This window comes from Meriones unguiculatus, chromosome X (assembly GCF_030254825.1).
Source record: "Meriones unguiculatus strain TT.TT164.6M chromosome X, Bangor_MerUng_6.1, whole genome shotgun sequence".
In the NCBI taxonomy this organism is placed as follows: domain Eukaryota; kingdom Metazoa; phylum Chordata; class Mammalia; order Rodentia; family Muridae; genus Meriones; species Meriones unguiculatus.
In genome coordinates, this window is record NC_083369.1 from 50,246,853 (window position 1) to 50,271,507 (window position 24,655).

Here is a 24,655-nt window from a genome sequence, read left to right on the forward strand (position 1 = left end):
AGCAGTTGCTGATGTATTAGGCTTAGAGTTAAGGGACAAAATATTCTTGCCTGAGGCTACTGTTTTCTTTTTTTGTGTGTGTTAGTTTCCAAGAGAAACCAATGACCCTGACTCCTGAAAAAAGAAAGTTTCTGTTTGTGTATTTGTTTTATAATCTTCATTTCACGTTAAATATAGCAAAATGCTGTAAAACAAATGGCAAGACTTAAAACAGGGTCTGAGATAATCACAAAATCCAAATGTAAGTTATAATTAGGAACACATTTTTCCACTTTTTGCAGAGATTACAAACCTTTTATAGGTGTCTAATTGGTTAGCAAATGTAACTTAGCCCAGCCTGAGGACAATGAAAGCCAGCATTGCATTCAAAGCATATAAATTCATTTTCAAGTTCATATACATGTCATGGAGAATTAATTCATGTTACAATGCTTTTACAACTTCCTTCCCTCCACTGTTTAAAACAATGACGGTGGTGGTGTGTACAAGTAGGAGCCTTCATAATTATCCAATGTACAATGTTCAATTGTTGTCTGTCCTGTTTCTTATTTTGTTTATTTAGTTTTTTGAGACAAGGTCTTACTATATAACCTTGGCTAGCCTGGAACTTGCTTTGTAGACCAGGCTGGCCAAATTGAATTGGACAAGGCCAAAAGAACTCACAGCTCAAAGTTACTTTTGTCATTAACAAGGGTATGGACATGTTTATGGCTTTGGTCTTCAAGTTGATTTTACAAGTGGCTTCCCCAGCACTTGGTTCCTAATTCTATGATGGTTTGGCTGTTTCTTCAAATCCTGCCTTTGTAAGGGTCCCTTTGGAAAAGAATGTGAAAATCTAGTTCCTAAGGATAAAATAGTAGGTACAGTGCTTGGGCTGAAGACTATGTATACTGCTTGGTGGTGCTACACAAAAACACCAGCAATAGTGTAGAGATTTACCTTTTAAACAAAGCTTCAATACATAAGATCTTACTTATTATTCACAATAACCTAAACCTAAACTAGGTTGGGAAAACAAAGATCAAACTTAGTTCAATAGTGACCTATAAATAGGTACTTTGGTTAAAAAGCCTAATATCACATGGGGAACTGTTAGCAGCCCGAGAAGAAAACAATGATTGTATTTCTTTCGCCACAAAATAATCATGGCAGCAGAAGCACCCACTCTTTCCACTTTGGCTCATACAATCTGTCTAGACAATTAATCAGAACTCCTGGTGGTTTTCCTACACCTTGCCAGTTACTTTGCTAATTAAACCTTCCCACTGAGTGAAGCAAGAACACACTCCCTGGGGGCCCTCTGCCTAGAGAAGATGCACTGACCAACAACAGTGAAAGCTGAGATTCAGGTGGCCTAGTCAGTTAAATGCAAATGAGAAGTCTCTTCACTCAGTTTTCCTATCTCTAAAATGGGTTCTCCTTTTTCTGTCTAGAATAGTACTTGGTGCTAGACAACTAGGAAGTGAAATTCAGTTCTTAACCGCAACAGAATGTCCTCTGGTAGACTCCAGTCTCTGGCAGAGCCCAGCCTGCTTAGTATCATGAGTAGGAAGCAGCTTTAGGCACCCGCCAGGGTGACTGACAAAGGGCACATGGATGAATCACGTGTAGGAGGCCCTCTTAAAGAGACAGGCACCTACTTTTCCTCCACCCTAAACACCGCCCTGAGGGCGGAGGCGACCGTGGTGATTGCAGCTGCTTAGGGGCAGGGCTTGCCCCAGCGCTGAGTGGTGGCACCAGCGTGGTTGCGTCGGGGTTGCCTGGGACTGGGGAGAGCCAGGGGCCTGGGAAAGGCGCTTGGCGGGCAACCTTCTCTGTCCGTGGACGCGGGACATCCGAAGCGCTCTGAGGGGCTTTTGCCCTTGAAGAGACGGAGAGTTCCGTGGCAGCAGGTGACGGGGCCAGAGAAAGATGGAGCAGCACGGGGCGTTGGCGTCGGGAGCTGGAGGTGGCGGCGAGGAACCCAGCGTGGGCCGGAGCAACAAGCGGGGCGCGGGGAACCGGGCGGCCAACGAAGAGGAGACGAAAAACAAACCCAAATTGGTAAGTGCTCCGCAATCCTCGCTGGCTTCCGGGACCCATGGGCCCCGGATTGTCCTGCCGTGGAACACGCTGGGGACCCAACACCCCCCCCCCCCCCAACGGCAACTGCCGCTCAACTCCGGGAAACAGAGACGGCGTGGGGGCGGAAGAACACCCTTCTCCAGTTAACCCGGCCCTTTCTCTTGTCAGTTTGCGGAGGAGAAAGGCCCCACCCCGACTTGGGGACACCCCGCGTCCTGTCCTAGAGTACTGGGTAGAGCTGTTTGTCTAACTTGTGGGCGCGAACCTTCTTTGCGGTATTCCATTTCCCTCCCACGTCTTGTCAGTTGCTACTTGGCCTCATAACACTTGGGGTCTGGGGCAAGGGTATCTCCTGCTTAGCTATGTAAATCAGTACAAGCCCGACTTAGGTTCCCTGTTCCTTCGACTTTGCCAGAAATCTAAGAGGCGCCTGCCTATGTTTGCTCCCTCCTTCTTTCTTCTCTTGTGCTCGATCAAGAAACATTTCTTTGGAAGCCTGGAGCTTGAGGGGAACATGGGAATTGGAGGCTGGGCAAGGTCCTCTTAACCATCTCAACACAGTATTTCCATTTAGTTGAGAATGCTCAAAAGCAGTTAAGTACCGGGTTAGTGTCTCACAATCCTGACAGTGTAGATGAGTAGTAGTAGTTCATTTCCTGCCAAGAGGCAAGAGATCTATGGGGCCTAGTACTTACTGGGTTGAGAAATACTGGGGTTTCTTCAACTCATCAGTTAAAAGGGTTCCTCTTTTCATAAAGTTTCTAATTTCAGTGGAAGGAGGAGAAAGGGGTTTCCTGCACAGATTCAGCAAATAAACTTCTACCTCTCATGAGCCCTTTGAACTGAAGATTCCTAGTCCACATCCCAAGCACAAGCCACATATTGTACATTTACATTTCAGTTGTAAGCACCAACTTGATTATAAGAGAGGGTGAGTCTGTGACAAGCAACTCAAACCATTTCCTGTGGCATCTGGCCATTTGGTCTGGACTTGCACTTCTCTTTTGGCTCCTGTTCGCTTTCCTATTATGGACTGTCCATAGAGGAAAACAGGGCTCAAACATTAGGACATATAAAGTCTTCCATTATGTAGGAAAGGACTTGGGCTAGATTAATATTTTAAATTTAAAATATCATCAATTCAATTCAATCAAAATAAATTTTGATTAAATGACTTTGAAATTTATTAGTTTGTGGTCAAAGAGTGATCCTACTGTTTCCCTTTTTTCCTCCCATTGGCCCCAGTACAAACTGCTCTGATAAGTATATTTAATTAAAAATAAAAGTTAAGGGATAGTTTTATTCATTTACCAAGACTCTTCCACTTTTAAGGATACTAAAGGAAAAGCATTTATCTCTATTAGTATTAAATCCTTGATAATAGTCTTCTTAATCTTGGGCTTTTTGATCTATTTTATCTTTTATGTTTTACTTGATTTGACAAGGTAACTAGATAATTATGAGATAGTATCATTTTCAGTTCCTAGCTAACTTTACTGTTCCACAGTGAATATAGCTTGATACAGTAGATCACATATTGGAACCCAGAGCATAATACTGACATAAATTTTCTTTTTTCTTCTTCTTTTATTTTTACTTAAGTGTAACTTTTGAGCATGATTTGTATATACATAATTTCTAAATACATGATTTCTGTAAACCAATATGTCACAGCTAATAAAAACAGGAATGCTGTATGGTACAGTTTAATGCAAACAATTTGACCAAACAATAAGATCTGGTAAACCTTGTAGGAAAGAGTTCACCTGGAATTCTTAAAGTTTGGTAAGACCTTAAACTAAATTAAAAAAAATGCTATGTATTATGTTTTGCTATACTAATTCCCAATTGCAAGTGTGTGTAAAGGAGTTGTGTGTGATTATAAAATGGCAGTATGGCAATATAAATTATTTATCTGAGTTATTATGTTGTTAGGGGTTCAAAAGTCTTCAAATTGCATGAGGAAAATTGGCTGTATTTTTTTTTTTTCTGATTTTATGGCATTTCTTAGTTTCTTACAAGCAACCATGACTTGTAGAAAGAAAGAGCCTTTGCAGTTCAAAAGCCAGCAAAGGAAAAGACATCTCGGGAATTGAGGTAGACACTGATGAAAGGAAAGAAACCTGGGGACAAGGAGAAACCATGCAAGGAAACACTGCTAGGGATAAAAAGAAGTTGAGAGATAAAACTTCCAGTGATGGAAGTTTCTGACACATTAAAAAACAAAACAAATCAAAACAAAACAGAACAAAAAACCCACCTTAATCATTGGAGTCAATAATTTTGTAAACTGTAAGACTTGTGATAAAATTGTATTCACTTAGTTGATTATGGATTTGAAAAAATGGTGATGGAGAGTGTATTTTTAGTAGGCAAAGTTACAAAGTTATTTCTATCCACAACTTGCTGATGGCCAACAGTGAGAACTTTTTCCAGACTGACTTATTATAACTGTAATGACTTCTGTTTAAGGTTGTGTGAGTCAAAATAAAATAGAATTCACTTCATGTTTTTCAGATATGTGTAATGAAATCCCATATCCACCCATGCATCCATCCATCCATCTCCATCTATCTGTCTATCTATCTATCTATCTATCTATCTATCTATCTATCTCTATCATCTATCTTAACTGTCTAATAGCTCTATCTATTTGTCTGTCTTTCTGTCTGTCTATCTATCTATCATCTATCTATCTATCTATCTATCTATGTCTATTAAGGGTGACAGTTCTTTTACTGACTCAACACATTTTGAATAGTATGTTAGTATTAGAGTTTTGAATTTTATATAACTTTCTGGTTATGCCCAGGTTGCAGAATGCTATTAAACAGCATGACTCTTAGATTAATTAGTAATTTGCTATCAACCATGGATTGTATATTGTTAAACTGAATAGAAGATAAATTGCCCTAGAGAAGTGTTAGGAAGAAGCTCTGAGTTGTAGCTTACATATTTAAAGCAATGATTTAATCATTAAGAGAATACAGTGGATGAAAGGGGAGGAGGTCCTCCCCAATCAGTGGACTTGAAAAGGGGCAGGGAGGAGGTGAGGGAGGAAGGGAAGGTTTGGGAGGGAATGAGGGAGGAGGATACAGCTGGGACGCAGAATTAATAAAATGTAAATAATAATAATAATAATAATAATAATAATAATAATAAAAGAGAGAATCCAGTGTTGTAGCTAAGGAGATAGTGGTGTTGGTAAAGTGCTTCCATGCAAACATGAGGATATGAGTTTGATGCCCAGCAATCTTATATAAAGCCTGGCTTGGTGGCACACATGTAATCACAGTGATGGGGGTAGGAGGAGCAGGCAGATTCCTGGGGAAATATGGGGCAACCAGACTAGTCTAACCAAAAGGGTCCCAGATTCCTTTGAAAGAGACTTTATTTTTTTTAAAGATTTATTTATTTATTATTTATACAGTATATAGTATTCTACTGCATGTGTGCCTATAAGCCAGAAAGAGAGCACCAGATCACAGTATAGATGGTTGTGAGCCACCACGTGGTTGCTTAGAATTGAACTCAGGACCTTTGGAAGAACAGCAAGTGTTCTTAACCTCTGAGCCATCTCTCCGGTCCTGAAAGAGATGTTCTAAAAAATAAAAATAAATAAATAAAAGCTAAGTGCAGTGGTACACTCCTTGAGGCCAACTTGGTCTACAAAGCAAGTCAAGGACAGCCAAGGCTACACAGAGAAACCCTGTCTCAAAAGCAAAACAACAACAAAAACAAACAAAACAAAAACAACAAAAGAAAGAAAATAGGAGGAAGTGCCTTTAATGAATGGCTCCCAAGATTGACCTCTGACTCTTCAAATATATGCAATTATGCAAACACAGGTACAGGTGAGGGGGGCATTACTAAAGTGAAGTTAATACCTTCATCTTCCATCACAAGATGGTAGATATACAGTAGCTTGACAAAATTTGATGTTTTTTTTTTATTTTGATTTTCTGTTTGTATACATTCTGAAGCTGTTGATTTTTTTAAGAGAGTGAAATTAAGTTAGTAACTTATAATAACATGAATAGTCTGGGTTTTATATAACTGAGTATTTGGATATTTATTTACAATTGGATTAATTATGTTTTGATTTCACATAATAAATTCTGAGCCTAATGGTTTTATGTACACACTATATTTACTAAGTACTTAAATAACTTCCAAGTTTGGTGAAAAAATTCTCACTGTCAGGCCAGGCGTAATGGTGGATACCTGTATTCCCAGTACTCTGGAGGTAGCACATTTGAGGTCAGTCTGGGCTATATAGTGACATCTTACCTGAAAAAAAAGTTCAGTGAAGCAGAGAGGGAAGTTAATTATATGAAAGTGTTATACAAACCCCACAGAGGGGGATTTTAGTCAAATTGGAGGGTTTTTTTAAAAATGATTTTTTGAGACAGGGTTTCTCTGTGTAGCCCTAGGTGTTTTGGAAGTTGTTCTGTAGACTAGGCTGGCCTCAAACTCAGATATCTGCCTGTTTCTACCTCCCAAGTGCTGGGATTGAAGGTGTGTGCTTCCCTTGCTTAGCCAAATTATACACACACACACACACACACACACACACACACACACACATCTTCATGTATTTATTTTGTTTCATGTGCATGAGTATTTTGCCTGCATGTATGTCTGTTCACTACATGTATGCCTGTTGCCGATGAAGGTCAAAGGAGAGCATCCAGTTATTTGTGAGCTATTTTATGGGTGCTGAGAATAATACCTGTGTCCTCTGAAAGAGCAGCCAATACTCTTAAGTGCTGAGTCCTCTGTCCAACATCAAATTGGATTCTTGGATGAGGTAAAAAAAAAAAAAAAAAAAAAAAAAAGTTAATAGTAGAAGACATGTGCACCAAGGCTTGAATGGGCTATTGATTGAAGAAGATAAGGGAAAGATATTCTAGATCAAAGTGGCAACATATGCAAAGGTAGGTAGATAACTATGCTGATGAAGAATGTTCAAAATGTTCAACTAGATACAAATGGCTGAAATAAAAAACAGCAGGAAAAAAAGTTGTATTTATTAGTCTATGGGCTATAGGTCACAGTAGATCTTTGTCACATTGGAATGTCAACTTTTTTTTTTCCTAAAAGTCAGAGTAAGTTTTTGGAGAGATTAAAATAAGAGAGTTACCTGATTACATGTCTTTCAGAAAGAAATTTAGAACTGTGGAGAATTTTCTGAAAAGAGATGCTGGAATAGAGGGAGGAAGGCCAGTCAGGAGGAGCAGAGTGGCATGGTGTGGTTTGCCATTTACAGTTCTCTACTCCAGTTGCTACTCATGTACTCTGTACATCTAATTTATTTCTTCCTGTAAATCCCATTTCTTCTCCTTCCCAGCACCACCTTCGGTATTCTCACCTAATCAGAAGCATCTTTCTTGTTTGTCTTGTATGAGTCACATGGCTTTCATAGCCTAGCTCCTACCTCAGTGTTCTCTTCCTTCCTTTAAACCAGTGTTCTCAACCTTCCTAATGCTGTGACCCTTTAATGCAGTTCCTCCCCCTCAAACCTTAAAATTATTCTGTTGCTATTTCATAGCTATAATTTTGCTACTGTTATGAATCACAATGAAAGTATCTGTTATGCAGGATAATCTGATTTTTGACTTCTGTGAAAGGGTTGATAGAACCTAAAAGGGTCATGACCCACAGGTTGAGAATAACTGCTATAAACTTTCATTGGTTTTTTCAGTTTACTGAGGGCTCTACCTTCTTCTGAACATCTAGCTGTCATGAGTTTCAATGTTATGTATTGGTCTTGCTTTGCAAAGACATTTAAACTGTTTCTGGACATGGCTCATCTTTTATGTTACTCTTTTTTTTAAAGTTTTTTTTTTTAATTACATTTATATACTCTTTCTTCACACATACCAGAAGAGAAAATCAGCCTCCATTACAGATGGTTGTGAGCCACTATGTGGTTGCCCGGAATTGAACTCAGGACCTCTGCAAGAATAGTCAGTACTCTTAACCACTGAGCCATCTCTCCAGCGTTTATGTTTATTCTTATAAACCCATTATTGATACTTAGCTAGAAATTTTTGTCTTTATAGATCAGGTATATTGGGAATTACTTTGGTGAAAACAGACTTGAAACAAATAAATGGACAGACAAACAAACAAAAAACATTACTAGTTTTTTTTTTTTTTTCAGATGAGGTGATGAGGTTTCATTTATTCCAGGCTGGCCTGAACTCCCTATGTAGTTCAAGATGATCTTGAACTTCTTATCCATCTACCTCTACTTCAAATGCTGAGATTACATTCTTCATGCTGTTTCTGGTTAATGCAGAGCTGTGGACTGAACCCAGTTCTTCATATTTGCTAGGCAAGCACTCTACAAACTGAACAATATCCCGAGACCCTAATTGTTACTTTTTATATGCTATATTTGTTGTTAGTGTGGACAGATGAACTTTCCTGTCCATTCTTTTATATCTTTTTGGCTATGCTTGTGACCCTTGTCTGATCTTAATTCATTTTGTAGCTCCTGAGGCTGGCCTATACCCGATCCTGGCTTCCTTGACATCCCAAATGAATGTATTTTGGCTTGAGCCTACAAGTCTGGTTCCTCTGTCTTTTCTCTGAGTTAGAAGTTCAAACAATCTCTTCTAGGGTCATGAGAAACTTCCCCTCCCCTTGTTTGTTTAGATTCTTCTGATGTCAAAGCCAGACTCTGATGCAGAGAGATGGTGCTGACATTGGTGAGCCAAGTAACAGTTTGCTGTTATTATTAGGAGGCTTCAGATTAATTTCAAAACAATATCAACTGTAGAGTCAAAAGCCCTGGGTTCCAGTGTCCTTTTTGTCTTTTATTTTCTTGTGATTTCTAATGAGCATTAATACCAGAAATCGGAGCTTTTGATTAAGGTCTGAGAGACATGTCAGAGATGGCTTCATGCCCAAAATGCTTCTTTGCTCTTTGAGACATGATCTTAAAACTATGTTGCCCAGGCAATATTTTAACTTCTGTTCTGACCTCAGGTGATCCTCCTGTCATAGGTTCCTCAGTAGATGGGACTATAAAAGCATCCTGCCTTGTCTGTTTGATTTGCCCAACAAGGTAGATTATGTAAAATACGGCAAACATTAAGAACACACTTAGAAAATTCTATAAGGTTATAGAAATATACATTGCTGTTAGGCCCTTATATCACCTGAATCAAATGTGATTATGGAATCGGGGCATAACTCCATGGTAGAGCGCTTGCCTGGCATTCATGAGGACCTGGGTTCAATACCCATTTTTGGAAGAAAAAAGTGTTTCTGGTTGTTGAATTTCATGTCTGTTTTGAAATTTGAAATTCCTATTATTATTATTGTGTAAAATGCTATAATTAGATGTATGTTGATTGATTCCTTGTTCTCTTCCCCAGTTCCCTTTGTGTTTGAAGCATTATACATTTTGTCCTTTTCCTAATCGTTCTTTCATCTAAGTGATTGTAGATGTTAACTTAACTTTGTTCACTTGATTGTTTCCTATTACTTAATTGTAGATTCATTTAGTTTATGTGTATGAGTGTTTTTGCTTAAATGTATTTGCATGCATCACATGTGTGCATGGTATGTGTACAGGTTGGAAAAGAGTATCAAGTTTTCTGGAACTGGAGTTTCCCAGCTTTATGGTGCTGGGAAACAGACTGAGGTCCTTATAAAAGCAATAGTGCTTTTAACCACTGAACGATCTCTCCAGCCCACACTCTAAATTTTTTTAACTTTTATTAATTACACTTTATTCACTTTGTATCCCCCCCATAAACCCCTCTCTCTTCCCCTCCTAATCCCACCTTCCCTCCGCCTTCTTCACACATGCTCCTACCCAAGTCCACTGATAGGGGAGATCTTCCTCTCGTTCCTTCTGATCGAGTCTATCAGATCTCATCAGGAGTGGCTGCATTGTCATCTTCTGTGGCCTGGTAAGGCTGCTCCCCCCTTAGGGGGAGGTGATCAAAGAGCAGGCCAGTCAGATTATGTTGGAGGTTCCCATTACTATGGAACCCACTTGGACACTAAACTGCCATGTGCTACATCTGTGCAGGGGTTCTAGGTTATCTCCATGCATGGTACTTGGTTGGAGTATGAGTCTCTGGAAAGACACCTGTGTTCAAATTTTCTGATTCTGTTGCTCTCCTTGTGGAGTTCCTGTCCTCTCCAGATCTAAATTTTTAAAGTACATGTCTACTCTTTGAATTGGTCAATTTCAAGCATGTAAAATTTTATGTTAAAAAAATTAGTAGGTATGTATGACATTCTGTCTTGGCAGAGAGTTTAGCCATGTTGTACAATTAAAGAAACTGAGTCATTCAGGTGTTGTGGGGACTGACTTAAAGATAAGTTTAAAAGCTATCACCTCTATTGTAGAAGTTATCTATAGCACTGAGTCATTATGCTTCAGGGACTCTTAAAAGTAAAAAGATATTCAATCTCTTATATCTTTTGTTCTTTTTTTGAACAATTTATAATTATAATCCTCTTAGATTTCACTGTAAGTACTAAGAACCTTGCCAAAAGCAACATGTCATAGAAGTGAAATATTACTCATTTCTAATCTGATCTCAAACAACACTGTAAATACCAGGATGCTCTGAAAAAATATAATAATATGTTAAATTTATATGACTAATATAAACTTAATTAATATATTACTGGGAAGCATTAGCACCGAAATAGTTATTATGGAACCCCAGATTTCTCTCACTCCTAGTTCCCTCTACCAGATTTTGGGTGTGTGTTATATTATTTTATTCTGAAGACAGAAAAGGTTATGATGATGGTTAAGTGACATAAAAACATTTCTGTAATCTTGCAATGTACCTTGGCCTTGTGTGGGTGATACCCAGTGTGGAAGACAGTTCAAAATTGGTCCATGTAAAGGCTGATATATGTTTTCACATAGTTGTTTAATGTGAACCCCAAGAATCAAAAGAAATGCATCCTCTCAAAGTTATAACTTATTACCTGATCAGGTTTAATCTGATTTACTATCAAATGATGTACTTTGACTATAGTTTTGAATAGAACCTTAACTGAATTGGGAGACCTGTTTTGTGTGAGGTGGCTCTGGGAAGAAGATATTGATGCCTTCCTTGTGAATGAGAGTAGAAAACACAATTTTAAACTCATTGCCATTTGCACCATCTTAGTGAATCTTAGTTAAGATGTTACTCAATTGCTCTGGGAAGAGTATGCTACATTGCTACCATAACATGGTTCCTCTCAAAAATGAGACACTTGTAATTGATTCAGACAATCTAGGCACAACTTAAATACAGCATTAAGGAGAAATTATTCAGAAATGGCCATTGACACAGTCACTAATTCAGATCCTCGCCTAAGGAACACAAGGTTGTGATTACAGTTCTTTCTATTTTTAAAATTTTTAATTTTATTATTGTTATTATTTTACAATTTATTCACTTTGTATCCCAATTGCAGCTCTCTCCCTCATCTCTTCCTAGATCCTCCCCCCCCCCCCAAGGCTTCACTCCTATTCCCCACCTCTAAAAGGGGGAGTCCTCCTTTCCTATTATCTGACATGAGCCTATCAAGTCTCATTAGGACTGACTGGATCCTCTCCCTCCTTGGGGAGGTGATCAAACAGCAGGTAACTAAGTTTATGTCAGAGACTGCCCCTGCTCCCCTTATTAGGGAACTCATTTAGAGACTGAGCTGCCTGTGGGCCAAATCTGAGCACGGGGTGTATAGGTCCTCTCCAAGCATGGTCCTTGGTTGATCCATTATTCTCTGCAGGGGCTCCTGGGCCCAGATTTTTTTTTACCTTGTGGAGCTCCTGTCCCCTCCAGGTCCTTCTATTTCCCCATCCTCTACTGTAAGACTCCCAGCATTCTGCCCAAAGTTTGGGTGTGAGTCTCTGCATCTGCTTCGATCCCCTACTAGGTGGAATCTTTTAGAGGATATCTGTGGTAGCCTCTCTTCCTGTTCCTTTTCTTCCACTGCTTTCTGTTCCTATCCTGTTTACCCCCTGAATGAGATTTAAGCATCCTCCCTAGAATCCTCCATGTTGTTTAGATCTTTACATCTGTAGATTTTAGTATGTTTATCTTTTCTTATATAGCTAATATCTGCTTATAAGTTAGTATATGTTGTGTGTGTGTCTTTCCTTAGGATAATCTTTTCTAGATCCATCCATTTGCCTGCAAATTTCATGATTACCTTGTTTTTAATAGCTGAGTAATAGCTTCTTTTATTTTTTTATTTTTGAGACAGAGCATCATATAACTCAAGTTGGGTTCAAACTTTCTATGTAGTTGAGGTTAACTCTGAATTTCTGATCCTCTTGCCTCTGCCTCTTGAATGGGACTACTGGCATGTACCACCATGCTCCATTCATGAGATATTGGAGATTAAGCCTATGGCTTCAGCCATGGTAGGTAAAGACTATATCCCTGAGCTAACGCCTCAGCCCACAACCTTTTTTTTTTTAAAGCTATTTGTTGTGATAGTTGTCTATAGACATGTTTTGTTAAATGTTCAACATTTTGAGGAATTTTTAATGTCCCTTACTTTGGTGGTATCTTTATCAAGATAAAAGTAAAATTAATTAGAAAAGTTTTATAACTTTTCAAAAATACTGAAAAGACAATATAATATGATAAGCTACCATATGTCTGTTACCCAGATAGAGTAGTTAGTTCTCTAACTACTCTAAAAAGGTAAATTTTTAATTTTTAAAAGGTAAATTTTTAATTTACCTTTTCTGTCCTTTGTTTTTCCCTTGCCAGCGGATTTAATTGCCTCTCAAGTATCATGCCATTTTACTCCCACAGACTTCAGTGTGTACCTCTAAAAATTGGTGACTTCTTAAATACAATCACTATACCACTGTCATGTCTTAAAAACATTCTTTGGTATCATCTAATATTTAACTCATAATTAAATATCTTAATTACCTCAAAATAATTAGATTTTTAAACTAATGTGTATGTAATTAATACTTATGCCACTAAACTCCTAAGATAAACATAACTTTAAATAATATTAAAATTGTATTTAAAGTTACTTCACAATACTTGATTTTTGACAAAAAAGCCAAAACCATTCAATGGAAAAAAGACAGAATCTTCAACAAATGGTGCTGGTCCAACTGGATGTCTACATGCAGAAAAATGCAAATAGATCCATATTTATCACCCTGCGCAAAACTAAAGTCCAAGTGGCTCAAAGACCTCAATATAAAACCAGATACTCTAAATCGGTTAGAAGAAAAAGTGGGGAAGACCCTAGAACTCATTGGCACAGGAGACAACTTCCTGAAGATAACACCATCAGCACAAGCCCTAAGAGCAACAATCAATGAATGGGACCTCATGAAACTGAAAAGCTTCTGTAAAGCAAAGGACACTGTCGTCAGAAGAAAAGGACAGCCTACAGAGTGGGAAAGGATCTTTACTAACCCTATGTCTGACAGATAGCTAATTGCTATAATATGTAAAGAAAACAAAAAGTTAAAAGGCAAAAAGAATAGTGGTATCTCAAGATCCAGCTATACCACTCCTAGGCATATATCCAAAATATGCTCAGGTACTCAACAAGGACATTTGTTCAACCATGTTTGTAGCAGCTTTATTTGTAATAGCCAGAACCTGGAAACAACCTAGATGTCCCTCAATGAAGGAATGGATACAGAAACTGTGGTACATTTACACAATGGAATACTACTCAGCAATTAAAAACAAGGGAATCATGAAATTTGCAGGCAAATGGTGGGATTTAGAAAAAAAAAAATCATCCTGAGTGAGATATCCCAAGAGCAGAAAGAGACACATGGTATATATACTCACTTATAAGTGGGTACTAGACCTATAAGATAAAATAAACATACTTAAATATGTACACCTAAAGAAGATAAACAAGAAAGAGGACCAGGAGTAAGATGATCAATCCTCATCTAGAAAGACAAAGGGGATGGACATTGGAAGTAGGAGAAAACAAGTAACAGGACAGTAGCCTACCACAGAAGGCATCTGAAAGACTCTACCTAGCAGTGTATCAAAGTAGGTGCTGAGACCCATAACCAAGCCTTCGGCAGAGTGTAGAGAATCATATGAAAAGGAGGAATTAGAGGGGACAGGGAGCCCCACAAGGTCCAAATATATCTGGGCACAGGGGTCTTCTCTGAGACTGTTTATCCAACCAAGGTCCATGCATGTATATAACCTACAACCCCTGCTCAGACAGCCCATGGTAGCTCAGTATCCAAGTGGGATTTCCTAGTAAGCAGGACAGGAATTGCTTCTGACATGAGCTCAATATCTGGCTCATTGAGCTCTTCCCCCCGCCCCCCCCCCCCCCCGCCGAGGGAGGAGCAGCCTTGCTAGGCCTCAGATAAGGACATTGCAACCATCCTGAAGATACCTAATAATAGGGCCAGATGGAAGGAGAGGAGGACACCTCTTCTCAGTGGACTCTCGGAAGGGGGCAGGGAGAAGATGAGGGAGGGAGGGAAGGATTGGGAGGGAAAAAGGGAGAGGGCTACAGCTGAGATACAAGTGAATGTATAAAATTATTTAAAAATAAAAAAATAAATGTAAATGGTTCATAAGACCACAAAAAATAATTAAATGTGTAATCCAAAATGTAAAACCTAAATTTTTACACAGTATAATACGCTCAAATATCTTTCAAAAAAATGAAAAAAATAAAGTTACTTCACATAAATATCAATCTAAGTTAAGTTCACATTTGTCTATAATTCTGTAAAAGTATCTATGAGAGTTATCTGTACAAGTGTGGGTAGACTGATTGACATAGCTACTTTGTACCATAGAAAGTAGACCAAATTTAGACTTCTGAATTCACTTTCTTCATTTTATAATTTGTGAAGTGGAGTGGAGTTTATGTGGAAAGAATTTTCCTGCCAGAGAAGTGCCAGAGATAGTTGAGTAAATAGGAAAATAGTCTTGAATTTTTGTATATAAAAGATGCATAGAATTCTTTGACATATGCACACATACAGTAACACGTTTATACAGTTACCTGTATTTTTATTACCATATAAATGCCCATTTGGCATGTGAGATAGCTTTCTTTGTTATTTTGCCATATTAGCATACTATAAATGTCCACTAGTTGACTCGGTAAGTGAACCTTTGCCAGAAACTTTGAATTATCATCTTTTTATTTCTGTATTGGGGGGGTTATGCTTGAAAACCGGGTTATGTTAATGAGGCGATGGAGCTGGGTATGGGTAGAGTCAATACATAGGAGAAATCAACTTTCTCTAGATTCTTCACAGATTATTTTAAGAAATTGTATAAGAATCTCTCTTTAGATACCAGTTTAGTGCTGTTACCATGCTGAAAGGAAATGAGTGTAAACTTTCTCTAACTTTGTGGATTTAAGAAACTTTGTTCTAGTAATCTACATTTCCTCTTACCTTCTTGGCTGACCAGTTACTGACCTAGTCAAGTGGATGATTTTCCTCTGAACACGTAATGACAATTGTTGGAGCATTTTCTCATTTTGTTTTGATTAAGGGAAGGAATGTTATGGATGTGTTGTTTTATGTGCTTTGAAATTCATCACTGGTAAAATCTAAAATGTTTAAAAGCACATTAAGCTGGCTAGAGCTATTTAGGAAGGTTCTATATGTAGATAGCAAAACATTGTGCATTTATATGTTGACCTTTAATAATATGTGTTATATAACAGAGCAGCGTCATTAAGTAGGGTTTGGCTCTACACCAGGGTATCATACTATGGAGATCATACCATTTGCCAATATATGCCAGACACAAGGCTCTGTCTTCCTGGAGTATCAGGAAGAGGGCATGATTAGATGTCTTCTCATTTAGAATAAGTGGTTTTTTTATTATACTATATTTTTAATTATGCATATTTGTATATTTGTATGTTCTCATGAGTGTATTGGATTCCTGGAGATGAAGTTACAGGCACTTGCAAGCTGACAGATGTTGTGCTAAGAACCAAATTTGGGTCTTCTGGAACACTAGTAAGTTTTCTTAAGTCTTGAGCCACCTCTCCATCCTTCTAAACTAGGTATATTTCATTTGTCATTCATTTTGAGCAAGAATATTATGGTATACGTATGTAAAATATTGTCCTTTATCTGACTGCTTTGGGTTCTGAATTCTGAAATCCTTAAATGTGGTTGATCATGTCCTTGAGAGCCTAGGCTTAAGGTTAAACTAAGGCTCTGCCTTTTGTACTTTTCCTAGTGTTTTTCATGACATTTTTTCAAAGAGCTTTGCTTTACATAATCACGGATCATATGGATAAGACTACTTTTTTGAAGTTTGTACTGTAACTTGAATGTATTTTCATTTATATTATCCATGAGACAAGGCAAGAACATACAGAATGTTAAGATGGGATTGGCAGAGACATGGTTTCTTATAATAACCTCTCTAGTCTGGTACCTTCCATTATGAAATCAATGTTTTGCAGAAGAATCAATGTGTATATAAAACATTTGTGAGTGAAATAATCTTTCTTAGGTTGTCCTCACAGATTGTTTGTCATTGATACTGCAGTAGCTTATGTTTCTACCCCTTTGGTTGAATAGCTAATAGTCTTTAAATGGAAGAACAAGTTTACTATGCCAAAAAAACAAGGACCTGGATTTTATCCAGGTTGGGTGCCTCAGATTTTTCACTTATTTGTTTAATTAAAGCAATGTATACCTCTGTTATGCAATCTTTAAATTCTTACACTTTTGCAGTACAGCCTATACTTGCTCTATCAAACTATTTTTCAGTTGCTCTTGTGAATTTTTGGAGATATAAACCCTCCATTTTATATAAGCTGAATTTGCCTGAGTCTACATCCTAAATTTTAAGCAATTGTGTCTCTATAGGAAATGAAATAAGGTTTTAGTTATAACTGAAAATAGGGACTTTACAGTGCTTTAAGCCCACTTTTCCACACTGTCCTTCCAGTTCTGTTCCAGCTAATTATGGATCAAGGCATGTTTATTGTATTATACTGTAAATCCTGGCTTTTAACCCCCTCCTTCCCTTGAAAGAATCTGCTATCACTTGAATGCTTATAATGCTGAAAGTTGTATTTAAAGACTATCAATGTAGAAGAATTATCATTATATAAATTGTTGAATATTTATGTAACAGTATTTCCTATTTAATCCTGTTACCAAGTTGTCATTATTTATGGAATAAGAAAAGCATTTTAAAAATCTTAGCACACTAGTACGAGCTTTCAAGGATCTAAAAGTACTTACGATGCTATTCAATATTGAAATGAATTAACTAGTATATGCATGCCATCCTGTTATTTAAAAGATCTTGTTTCTGGCTATTTAAGGAGATTTCCCAGAAATGAACTAAAAAATGTATTTATGGGCACATCATTTATTTATATTTCTAGTTGTCAGTTTGTTCTGTACAACAAAGGGATAGATATGGATGATCTGCATGGGCTTCATTCAGCTTCCACATATTAAGAGTCAAAGATTATTAAGAGCTATACTGATTCTGTTTAACACAAATACATGATATCTAGATTTTAGTTAGATTAAAAGTAGGAATTAAGAAAGGTCATTGAATATCCTAGCTAACTATAATTTTGTTTTGTTTGTGAAATCTGAGTTAGTCTTGTCCAGTGAAGACTATAGCAACATTGTTTGATCTATACATTTCCTTTTAGAGAATGCTAGCTTCATTCTAGGGCACTCAAGTCATTTCTGTGGTTCAGTGTACACAGGCAACCCAGAAACAGTTCAGCGATACTCAGTTTCATACGTTTATATGTTTTCCTGAGTTTCATGCATTCATTTATGAATAACCATACAAAGAAGGCTGAGGAAATTACTTCTCAGTTAAGAGCACTCAACTTGTAGAGGACTCAAGTCTTGTGAGCCACATCTATGTCAGGTGGCCCGCAACTGCTGGTAATGCCAACTCCAGAAACCCAATGTCCTCTCCTGGCCTCCTTGAGTGTTTGCACTTATGTGCACATACTTCCTATGCATATAATTAAAAATAAATCTGTAACAATCATACAAACTGTGGGATTTTATACTGTGTACCCACTGTCCCCATTTCACAGATGATTCCAGGTTACCTAAGACTTCTAGGTCAGAGATAAAGAATAATGTCATGGGAAAAGTAGTAGCAACATGTTAGCACAATACTCAGGTTCATCATAATCTTAAGTCCTACAGGCTAGATTTGGGTGGTGGGTACAGGTATTTAGTTGTACTGCAGTAGAGGAATACTGAGCTTGAAGGATTTGTCAGTTTAATAGTGACAAACACACAGCCTGGTCTTTCCTGTTATTGGGAGATGTTCCTTCATTCTGAAAATCACTTGCTACAAGCAAAGCCCTGGGAAATAGCTTGTATAAAATCCTATAGCACCGTTCAGTCTTTACATACCCAGCAGTGATGTATCAGAATGTTGGAGGATTGATGGTAGATTGTCTTTGTCTGAATATTAACACATTTTATCCTGACAGACATCAGTTTGTAAGTAAAAAGAAAGGCTCAGAGCAGCTAAGGAATCTGCCTGAAAATCTGTAACAGTGAACTTGGCATTTAGGATCAATGTGATTCTAAAAATCTATGTTTTAGCCCATGTTTTTTTTATACTAAGAGCCTAAACTTCAGGCTCGCTCTAAATTAAACAGAAGACCAAATAGTGCTGTAGACTGGTGATGTTTTAAACCTGGCCTACATTTGCACCATGGCTATGTATAATTTAGAAGACAGAGTTCAGGGCTATTTGTTTCAATGTTACTGAAATATCCCAAGTTAAAATTCTTTGAATTGCTGCTATGAAATAGTTGGGAAGATATGTGACCATGTGCACAAGTGCCATGGCCACAGAAGGAATGTGGCTGTGGATTTTAAGGCTACATGAATACAGTTTTTAAAAATAGCGGTCTGGGTAGTTTGACCTTTATTACATAATTTCTGAGTCACCTCAAGGCTTGTGCTTTACTACTGCCATTGATCGTGATACACCCTTTCATTCTCCCCATTTGTGCATTAGTGCTTTCTAACAGAATACAAGTCCTATTGCATTCTTCCCTCTTTCCTCCCCTCTTCATTCTCTGTTTGTTTGTGAACTTTTATGTGAGGCAAAACTGCATTGGAAAATTAATGCTGTCTCCTGTTACACAATCCTGTTATGATATGCATTGTTTCTTGATTAGGGAAGTGCCAAGAACCAACTGCCTTGTCCTACTATTTTTCTATGTTTGCTTTGCCTAAAGTTTGGCTGCTATAAAAGTGTGGTAGAGTCAGCCAAATACGTCTTTTAGACAGAAGCCAGGTTATGCTGGGTCTCACTGCAGCTACAAACAATTAGATCTTATCACGACTCTCTTAGACAGTCCAAGAAGAGTTCTAGTCCTCAGAGTAGTAGGACTGCAGGGTTATTTTATAACATTGGCTTTACTTCAGAGTGAAACAGGGAAAACAGTTAAGATGCTGGAGCAGAAATCTGCATTATTTTGTGCAGAAGATGAGAATGAAGGTTGTGACCTTCATGAAGGTCTGGACCTTGTCTAAATGTTAAAGCTAGAACTTACTGAAGAACCAGATGTTTAATATGAGGGACTGAAAAATCTTTGGGAGAACTGTACATGTATTATCTATGTGTGCATTCTACTTCATCATATGGAAAACACCGACTTTTTATTGTAATTTCTTCTAGCAGCATAGGCTTTTGTTTGGAAAAGGAAGCAAAGCATTTTGTTTTTGCACACTTGTTTATAGTTTATGTAAAATAGGATATGTATATTCAAATAAACTCAGAGAATGTTTTTTAAAAAAAAATAGTCTGCAGAAAGTGTTTTGACAAACAATTTTAGCATTGTGTGTGCCTAGTAGTAGAGGTCTTAACTGTGGCCCTCCCAACAGAAAAAGACTGCCTTTAATTTTAAAAACTATAATAGGTAAATTATATCATGAATAGTTCATTGTATGCCTGGAGCCTGCAGTCAAGTTTTTTCACAATTATGATCACTATTAAGAAAATTAATGAAACATAATATTTATGTATTTTTATGGGAACCCTATGGTAATTTGACACTTACTCATTAATGTAAATGAGTTAAAATTTCCATGTTGCTTCTTTTCATAGAACTTTTTGCCAACCTTGAAAGAAGGATAAACATGATGAGAGGACTAATAGTTAAGCAGATGAAGAATTTTGTTAAATTCCTGCTTTTCAGTTTTTTCCCCATCCTTCAAAATCCAGGTCTATTAGTTACAGTTCTCTTGTCATGACCAAAGCACCTTACAGAAAAAGGAGTTTATTTGGGCCTATGGTAAGGGCCATCATGGCAGGGAGGCATGTCTGCAAGCAGTATGAATGTAGTCTGAAGCCAGAATCTGGGAGTTCCCATCTTCAAATGCAAGCAGAAGGCAGAGAGAGCATACTGGAAGTGGCTGTGAGTTTTAACTTTCTAAGACTATCCCCAGTGACTTCTTCCATCAAGGCCATACCCCTGAAACCTCCCTAAACAATGTTACCAAGTGTTCAAATGCTGGAGATGGGGGCCTTGCAATTCAAACCACTATACCATGTTAGCTGCTGATATTCTCCTTTCAGTTTTGACTTCATTGAACTTTATGTTAAGGATAAGTATATAAGATAGAGTGTAGAATTTAGAGTGAGGAGACAGTGCTACTAGTGCATAGTGTGTAGAGACCACGATGATGCTTTATATCCTACAATTCATAGAACATGTCCCCTACACAAAGAAGTACTCCACTTGAAATGTCAATGTTGAGATACATTGCCCCTTCTGGAAGACCTTGCTTTAGATCTTCTGACTTTTTCTGTATTTAGTATGGAAAAACTCTTGTTGGTACTGAGAGATTTTTCTTTTTCCGTTGTGTTCTTTACCCTGTATTGATCAGGGAGATCATCTTTGTTTTCAAGGAAGCATCATTTGTGCCATTGACCCTCACAACTTGTATTTTTATCTTCTTCATTTCTGTTAATAAAAACCTACGGGGCTGTACTGTTACCATCTTTGTGTTATGATTTGTACTTCTTATCACTTATCACATTTCTGACAACTAAGAAAAACTTTTGTGTGTTCTCTTCCTAATGAGTTTTAAAGGTGATTTTCATTTTGCTTATTCATTGAGAGATTGCCAGCTCTTGATGCTGCTCATATTTTACTCCATCTATGTGGCTCTTATTTATTTAATTATTTTTTGAGATGAGGGCTTTCCATGTAGCTCAGGCTTGCCTTGAGCTTACAGTTATCCTGCTTCACTTCTTGGGTGATATGATTAATTGTGTGTGCCACCACTCCTGGTGATCTGTGTGTACTTTATACTTTGTGACATAGACTTCTCTGGTACCTTCTGCCTCTCAACTTGTTAACTTCTGAAGTCCTAGTCCTTCTTCTAGTCTCACAGATTTCTCACTATTTATCATCTTTACACACCAATTCAGGCAACAGTATTCTTCCTCGAATACCACCTGCATGTAGCTGATGCATATAACTGATATTGACAATATAGTTGGTAAGCTGAGGGGCCTTTTCCGGTTGTGGTTTGATTTGACTAAGCACAGCTTAAAAAGGAAATTACTTTATGAGAGTGTTCATTTTAATATTCTTTGCAAGGAAAATGAGAATCAACTGTTCCTGCACATGGTGTTTATCGAGTTTACGTTTTCAAGTTAAGGTTTACACTTGCCTCACTTATCACAAGATGGTATTTCTTTATTTTTAGTTACTGACTGACCTTTATGATTTCTGTTCCAATTGAATCAAAGTTAGCTTCCCTGTTTGACTAATGAAAGTCATTGACTACATTGTATTCAGCTCATCAGGATCAAGCGTCTTTTGTATTTGAGGATAATATTAAGCACCTAATTCTAATTATTATCCTTTTCTGTTTTTCCTTTTGTTTAATTGAAGCCATACACCCTATTTGCTTCAGCCTTTCCTTTTACACTTTTATTCTTTCTTTGTGAACTCTAAGTACTTTCCACCCATTTCTTCATATAACCATCATACTGTTTTTACCTAATTAAAGATGACATGATCAGTTTCATGAAACTACAATTCATTCTGCAGCAAGCACAGCCACAGTAACTGTTGTACTTATTATAAATGTGTGTTACAATGTATAATCATTCCATGCACATCATCTCTTTGCTATGTATGAGGCATCATGCTGAAGGCATACATATAGTTACAAACAGGTTTCACTCTTGAGAAGCTCATGGGCTATTGAGAAAAGAAGGATAGGTGACTGTAAAGTCATAAGTGCAACAACAGGTATGAGCATAGTGCTGTTTGGAGTGCCACATACTTTGCTTGATAGAGAGGCAGGAGTGTCTCTTCAGATGGTATGTTTGATCTGGGGCCTAGAACATGAAGAATAGTGGTGTCAGAGTTTTTGGGCATTGTCACTAAACATCCAATTTGTAGGTATACATGGTTACTTTTATTACTGCTGAGGACTTTCTTAGGCAAGCAACTCAGCTGGAAGAATTCTACCTTTGAAATTTTTCTTGTTCAGTAATCAGTGTGATAGATGTTTTAGAGAAACCCACCTCAGCACTAAGGTAAGTTAAGCATTATTAGGGATAATATAGGCAATTCTTGCCTGCTTTTTACACAGAGTTGGAGACTAAGATGTTATAATCATATGATGGAATGTGGTAAGTACAGATGCAGGGGTAAAGGTGTTTGGGAACACAGATGAATTTCACTTCAAATGAAATAGTAGGGATAACTTCATGGGAAGATAGCGATAAAAAGCTTCTTGAAAAGTATGGAGATTACGTTTAACAAATAGTGATAGAATGAGGAAAACCCATTTTGTTTAGCGAGAACAGTGTGCGTATTATAGCCAGCATTGCCTTATACATAGGAAGGCATCATAGCCTGTATGGCTTACACACAACAAAGTTTATTTTATGTAGCTCTGGAGACTAGAAATCCAGGATCAAGATGTCATTATGGCAAGGTTCTGCTGAGGGTTCTCTTGTGTTTACATACTGCTCCTTTCTTCTGGTAGCCTCTCATTGCTGAGAGCTTAGTAATCTCCCATCCAATACTTCTTAATACCATTACGTCAGAGGGGACATTATTTCATTCTGTGAATCTTCAGGAAAAACTTTCACCATACAACATCTCAAAATTGCAAGGAATATAAGAACACGGGCTTTTTGAAATATGAGGGGTTTCAGGGAAGCCTGGATGTGTGTATGATAGTACCTGATATCAAGATGGAGAGACTGTGGCTCAATGACAGTGAGCATCAGATGCTTACTCAGTTTCCATTTCTTCCCATATCCTGGGTAGAGTGAGGAGGGGAGTACAGGAAGCAGAGCTTACAGTGTGATTGGAGCTGATTGCAGCTCATAATCAGACCTTACTCTAGAGTTTTGTAATTGGAAATATCATGAGGTCTGAACTCTTGTTAAAACTATGTGGTAATTACCTTGTTTGCAATGTAAATATAGAACATCCATTAATTTTGATACCCTTTGGAATACTTTACTTTGACAGATTTGAACCTGTGAAATTAAATACATACTGTAAATAGCATGCATTCTGATGACTTAGTTTTGTAGCAAGTTAATTGGCCCTTTCTCCCACCCTACTCTTCTGCAGATCTGTTCCTCTAAAGTTTATGTTTTTCTAAGTAAAGCTCTTGTTATTTTTCCCCACAAACAGATACTGGCTTAAAGGTTATGTAACTTAGATTACAGGGCTCATGCTGTCAAACCAAATATGTAATGTCTTGGCTGGATAACAACCTTAGAATCTTTGAAGTATTCCAAGAGAAGCTGCAAAATTTGTGACATATGTAACTGGGTAAAGATAACCTCACTAAAGTACTACTATTTTCATGGACCATCTGTTAGAAAATGTAGAAAAGGAGGTTACACGCGGGTCCACAGATCACACCACGAGATTGGTTCCACGCAGGAGGTTTATTAGGTGAAGGGGGTTACAGAGAGGGAGATAGATAGAGATAGAGAGAGAGACAGAGGGAGGGAGAGAGAGAGACAGACAGACCGAGCCAGAGAGAGGAAGAGAAAAGGAAGGAGAGAGAGAGAAGGAGGAGGGGCCCCAGTTCTCTTATAGGGTGATCCAGAGCATGCGCGGGTGGTTCCAGGTGGTCAGCAGGTGGTCTGGGTGTCTTTCCCAAAGCCTGATACCCGGTCTGTCAGGCCCAAGGGGCTGCCTGTAGAAATGCCTGCTTGCTGATCCCAACATTCCCCCCTTTTTCTATAATTAAAAATAGGGAGCTTGGGCTGCCTTTTATAAGGTAAGTTAAAGTATATAAATTTAGGCTCATTGGAAGCAGCTCTTGGTTGTCATGTAAGAGGTTGAGAGAGAGGGGAATTATAGCAACAAATGGTCAAGTTGTAAGGTTAAGAATAAGAGAAGTCTCTGCCCTGGAAAATTTAGGGCAGAGGGTTTAGGGTAGAGGGTTTTCAACAGAGAGAGTTGCCAGCCATGCAAGGCAGGGGGGAAGGACTGGGGAACACTTGGAGAACCTGGAGCTGCTTGTCCTGGTCCTGAAGCACACCAGTTTAGCCTTTTGTTAACAACAGGTGGATAACGGGCGTAGATTCTCTTCTGGCTACTTCCTGCT

General features: G+C 38.0%; 1 protein-coding gene across 9 annotated transcripts in view; it reads left to right on the plus strand.

Annotated features, from left to right (window-relative positions):
* Positions 1-1,681: 1,681 nt before the first annotated feature.
* Positions 1,682-24,655, plus strand: part of Diaph2 (diaphanous related formin 2) — a 980,694-nt gene continuing 957,720 nt past the window's right edge. For 8 of the 9 annotated variants that reach the window (XM_060375359.1, XM_060375356.1, XM_060375358.1 and 5 more), the window contains exon 1: positions 1,682-2,043. In XM_060375359.1, the coding sequence (XP_060231342.1) occupies positions 1,912-2,043 (132 nt within the window). In that variant the 5' untranslated portion in view covers positions 1,682-1,911. The remainder of the gene's footprint in view (positions 2,044-24,655) is intronic. The other variant, XM_060375357.1, reaches the window with a different exon arrangement.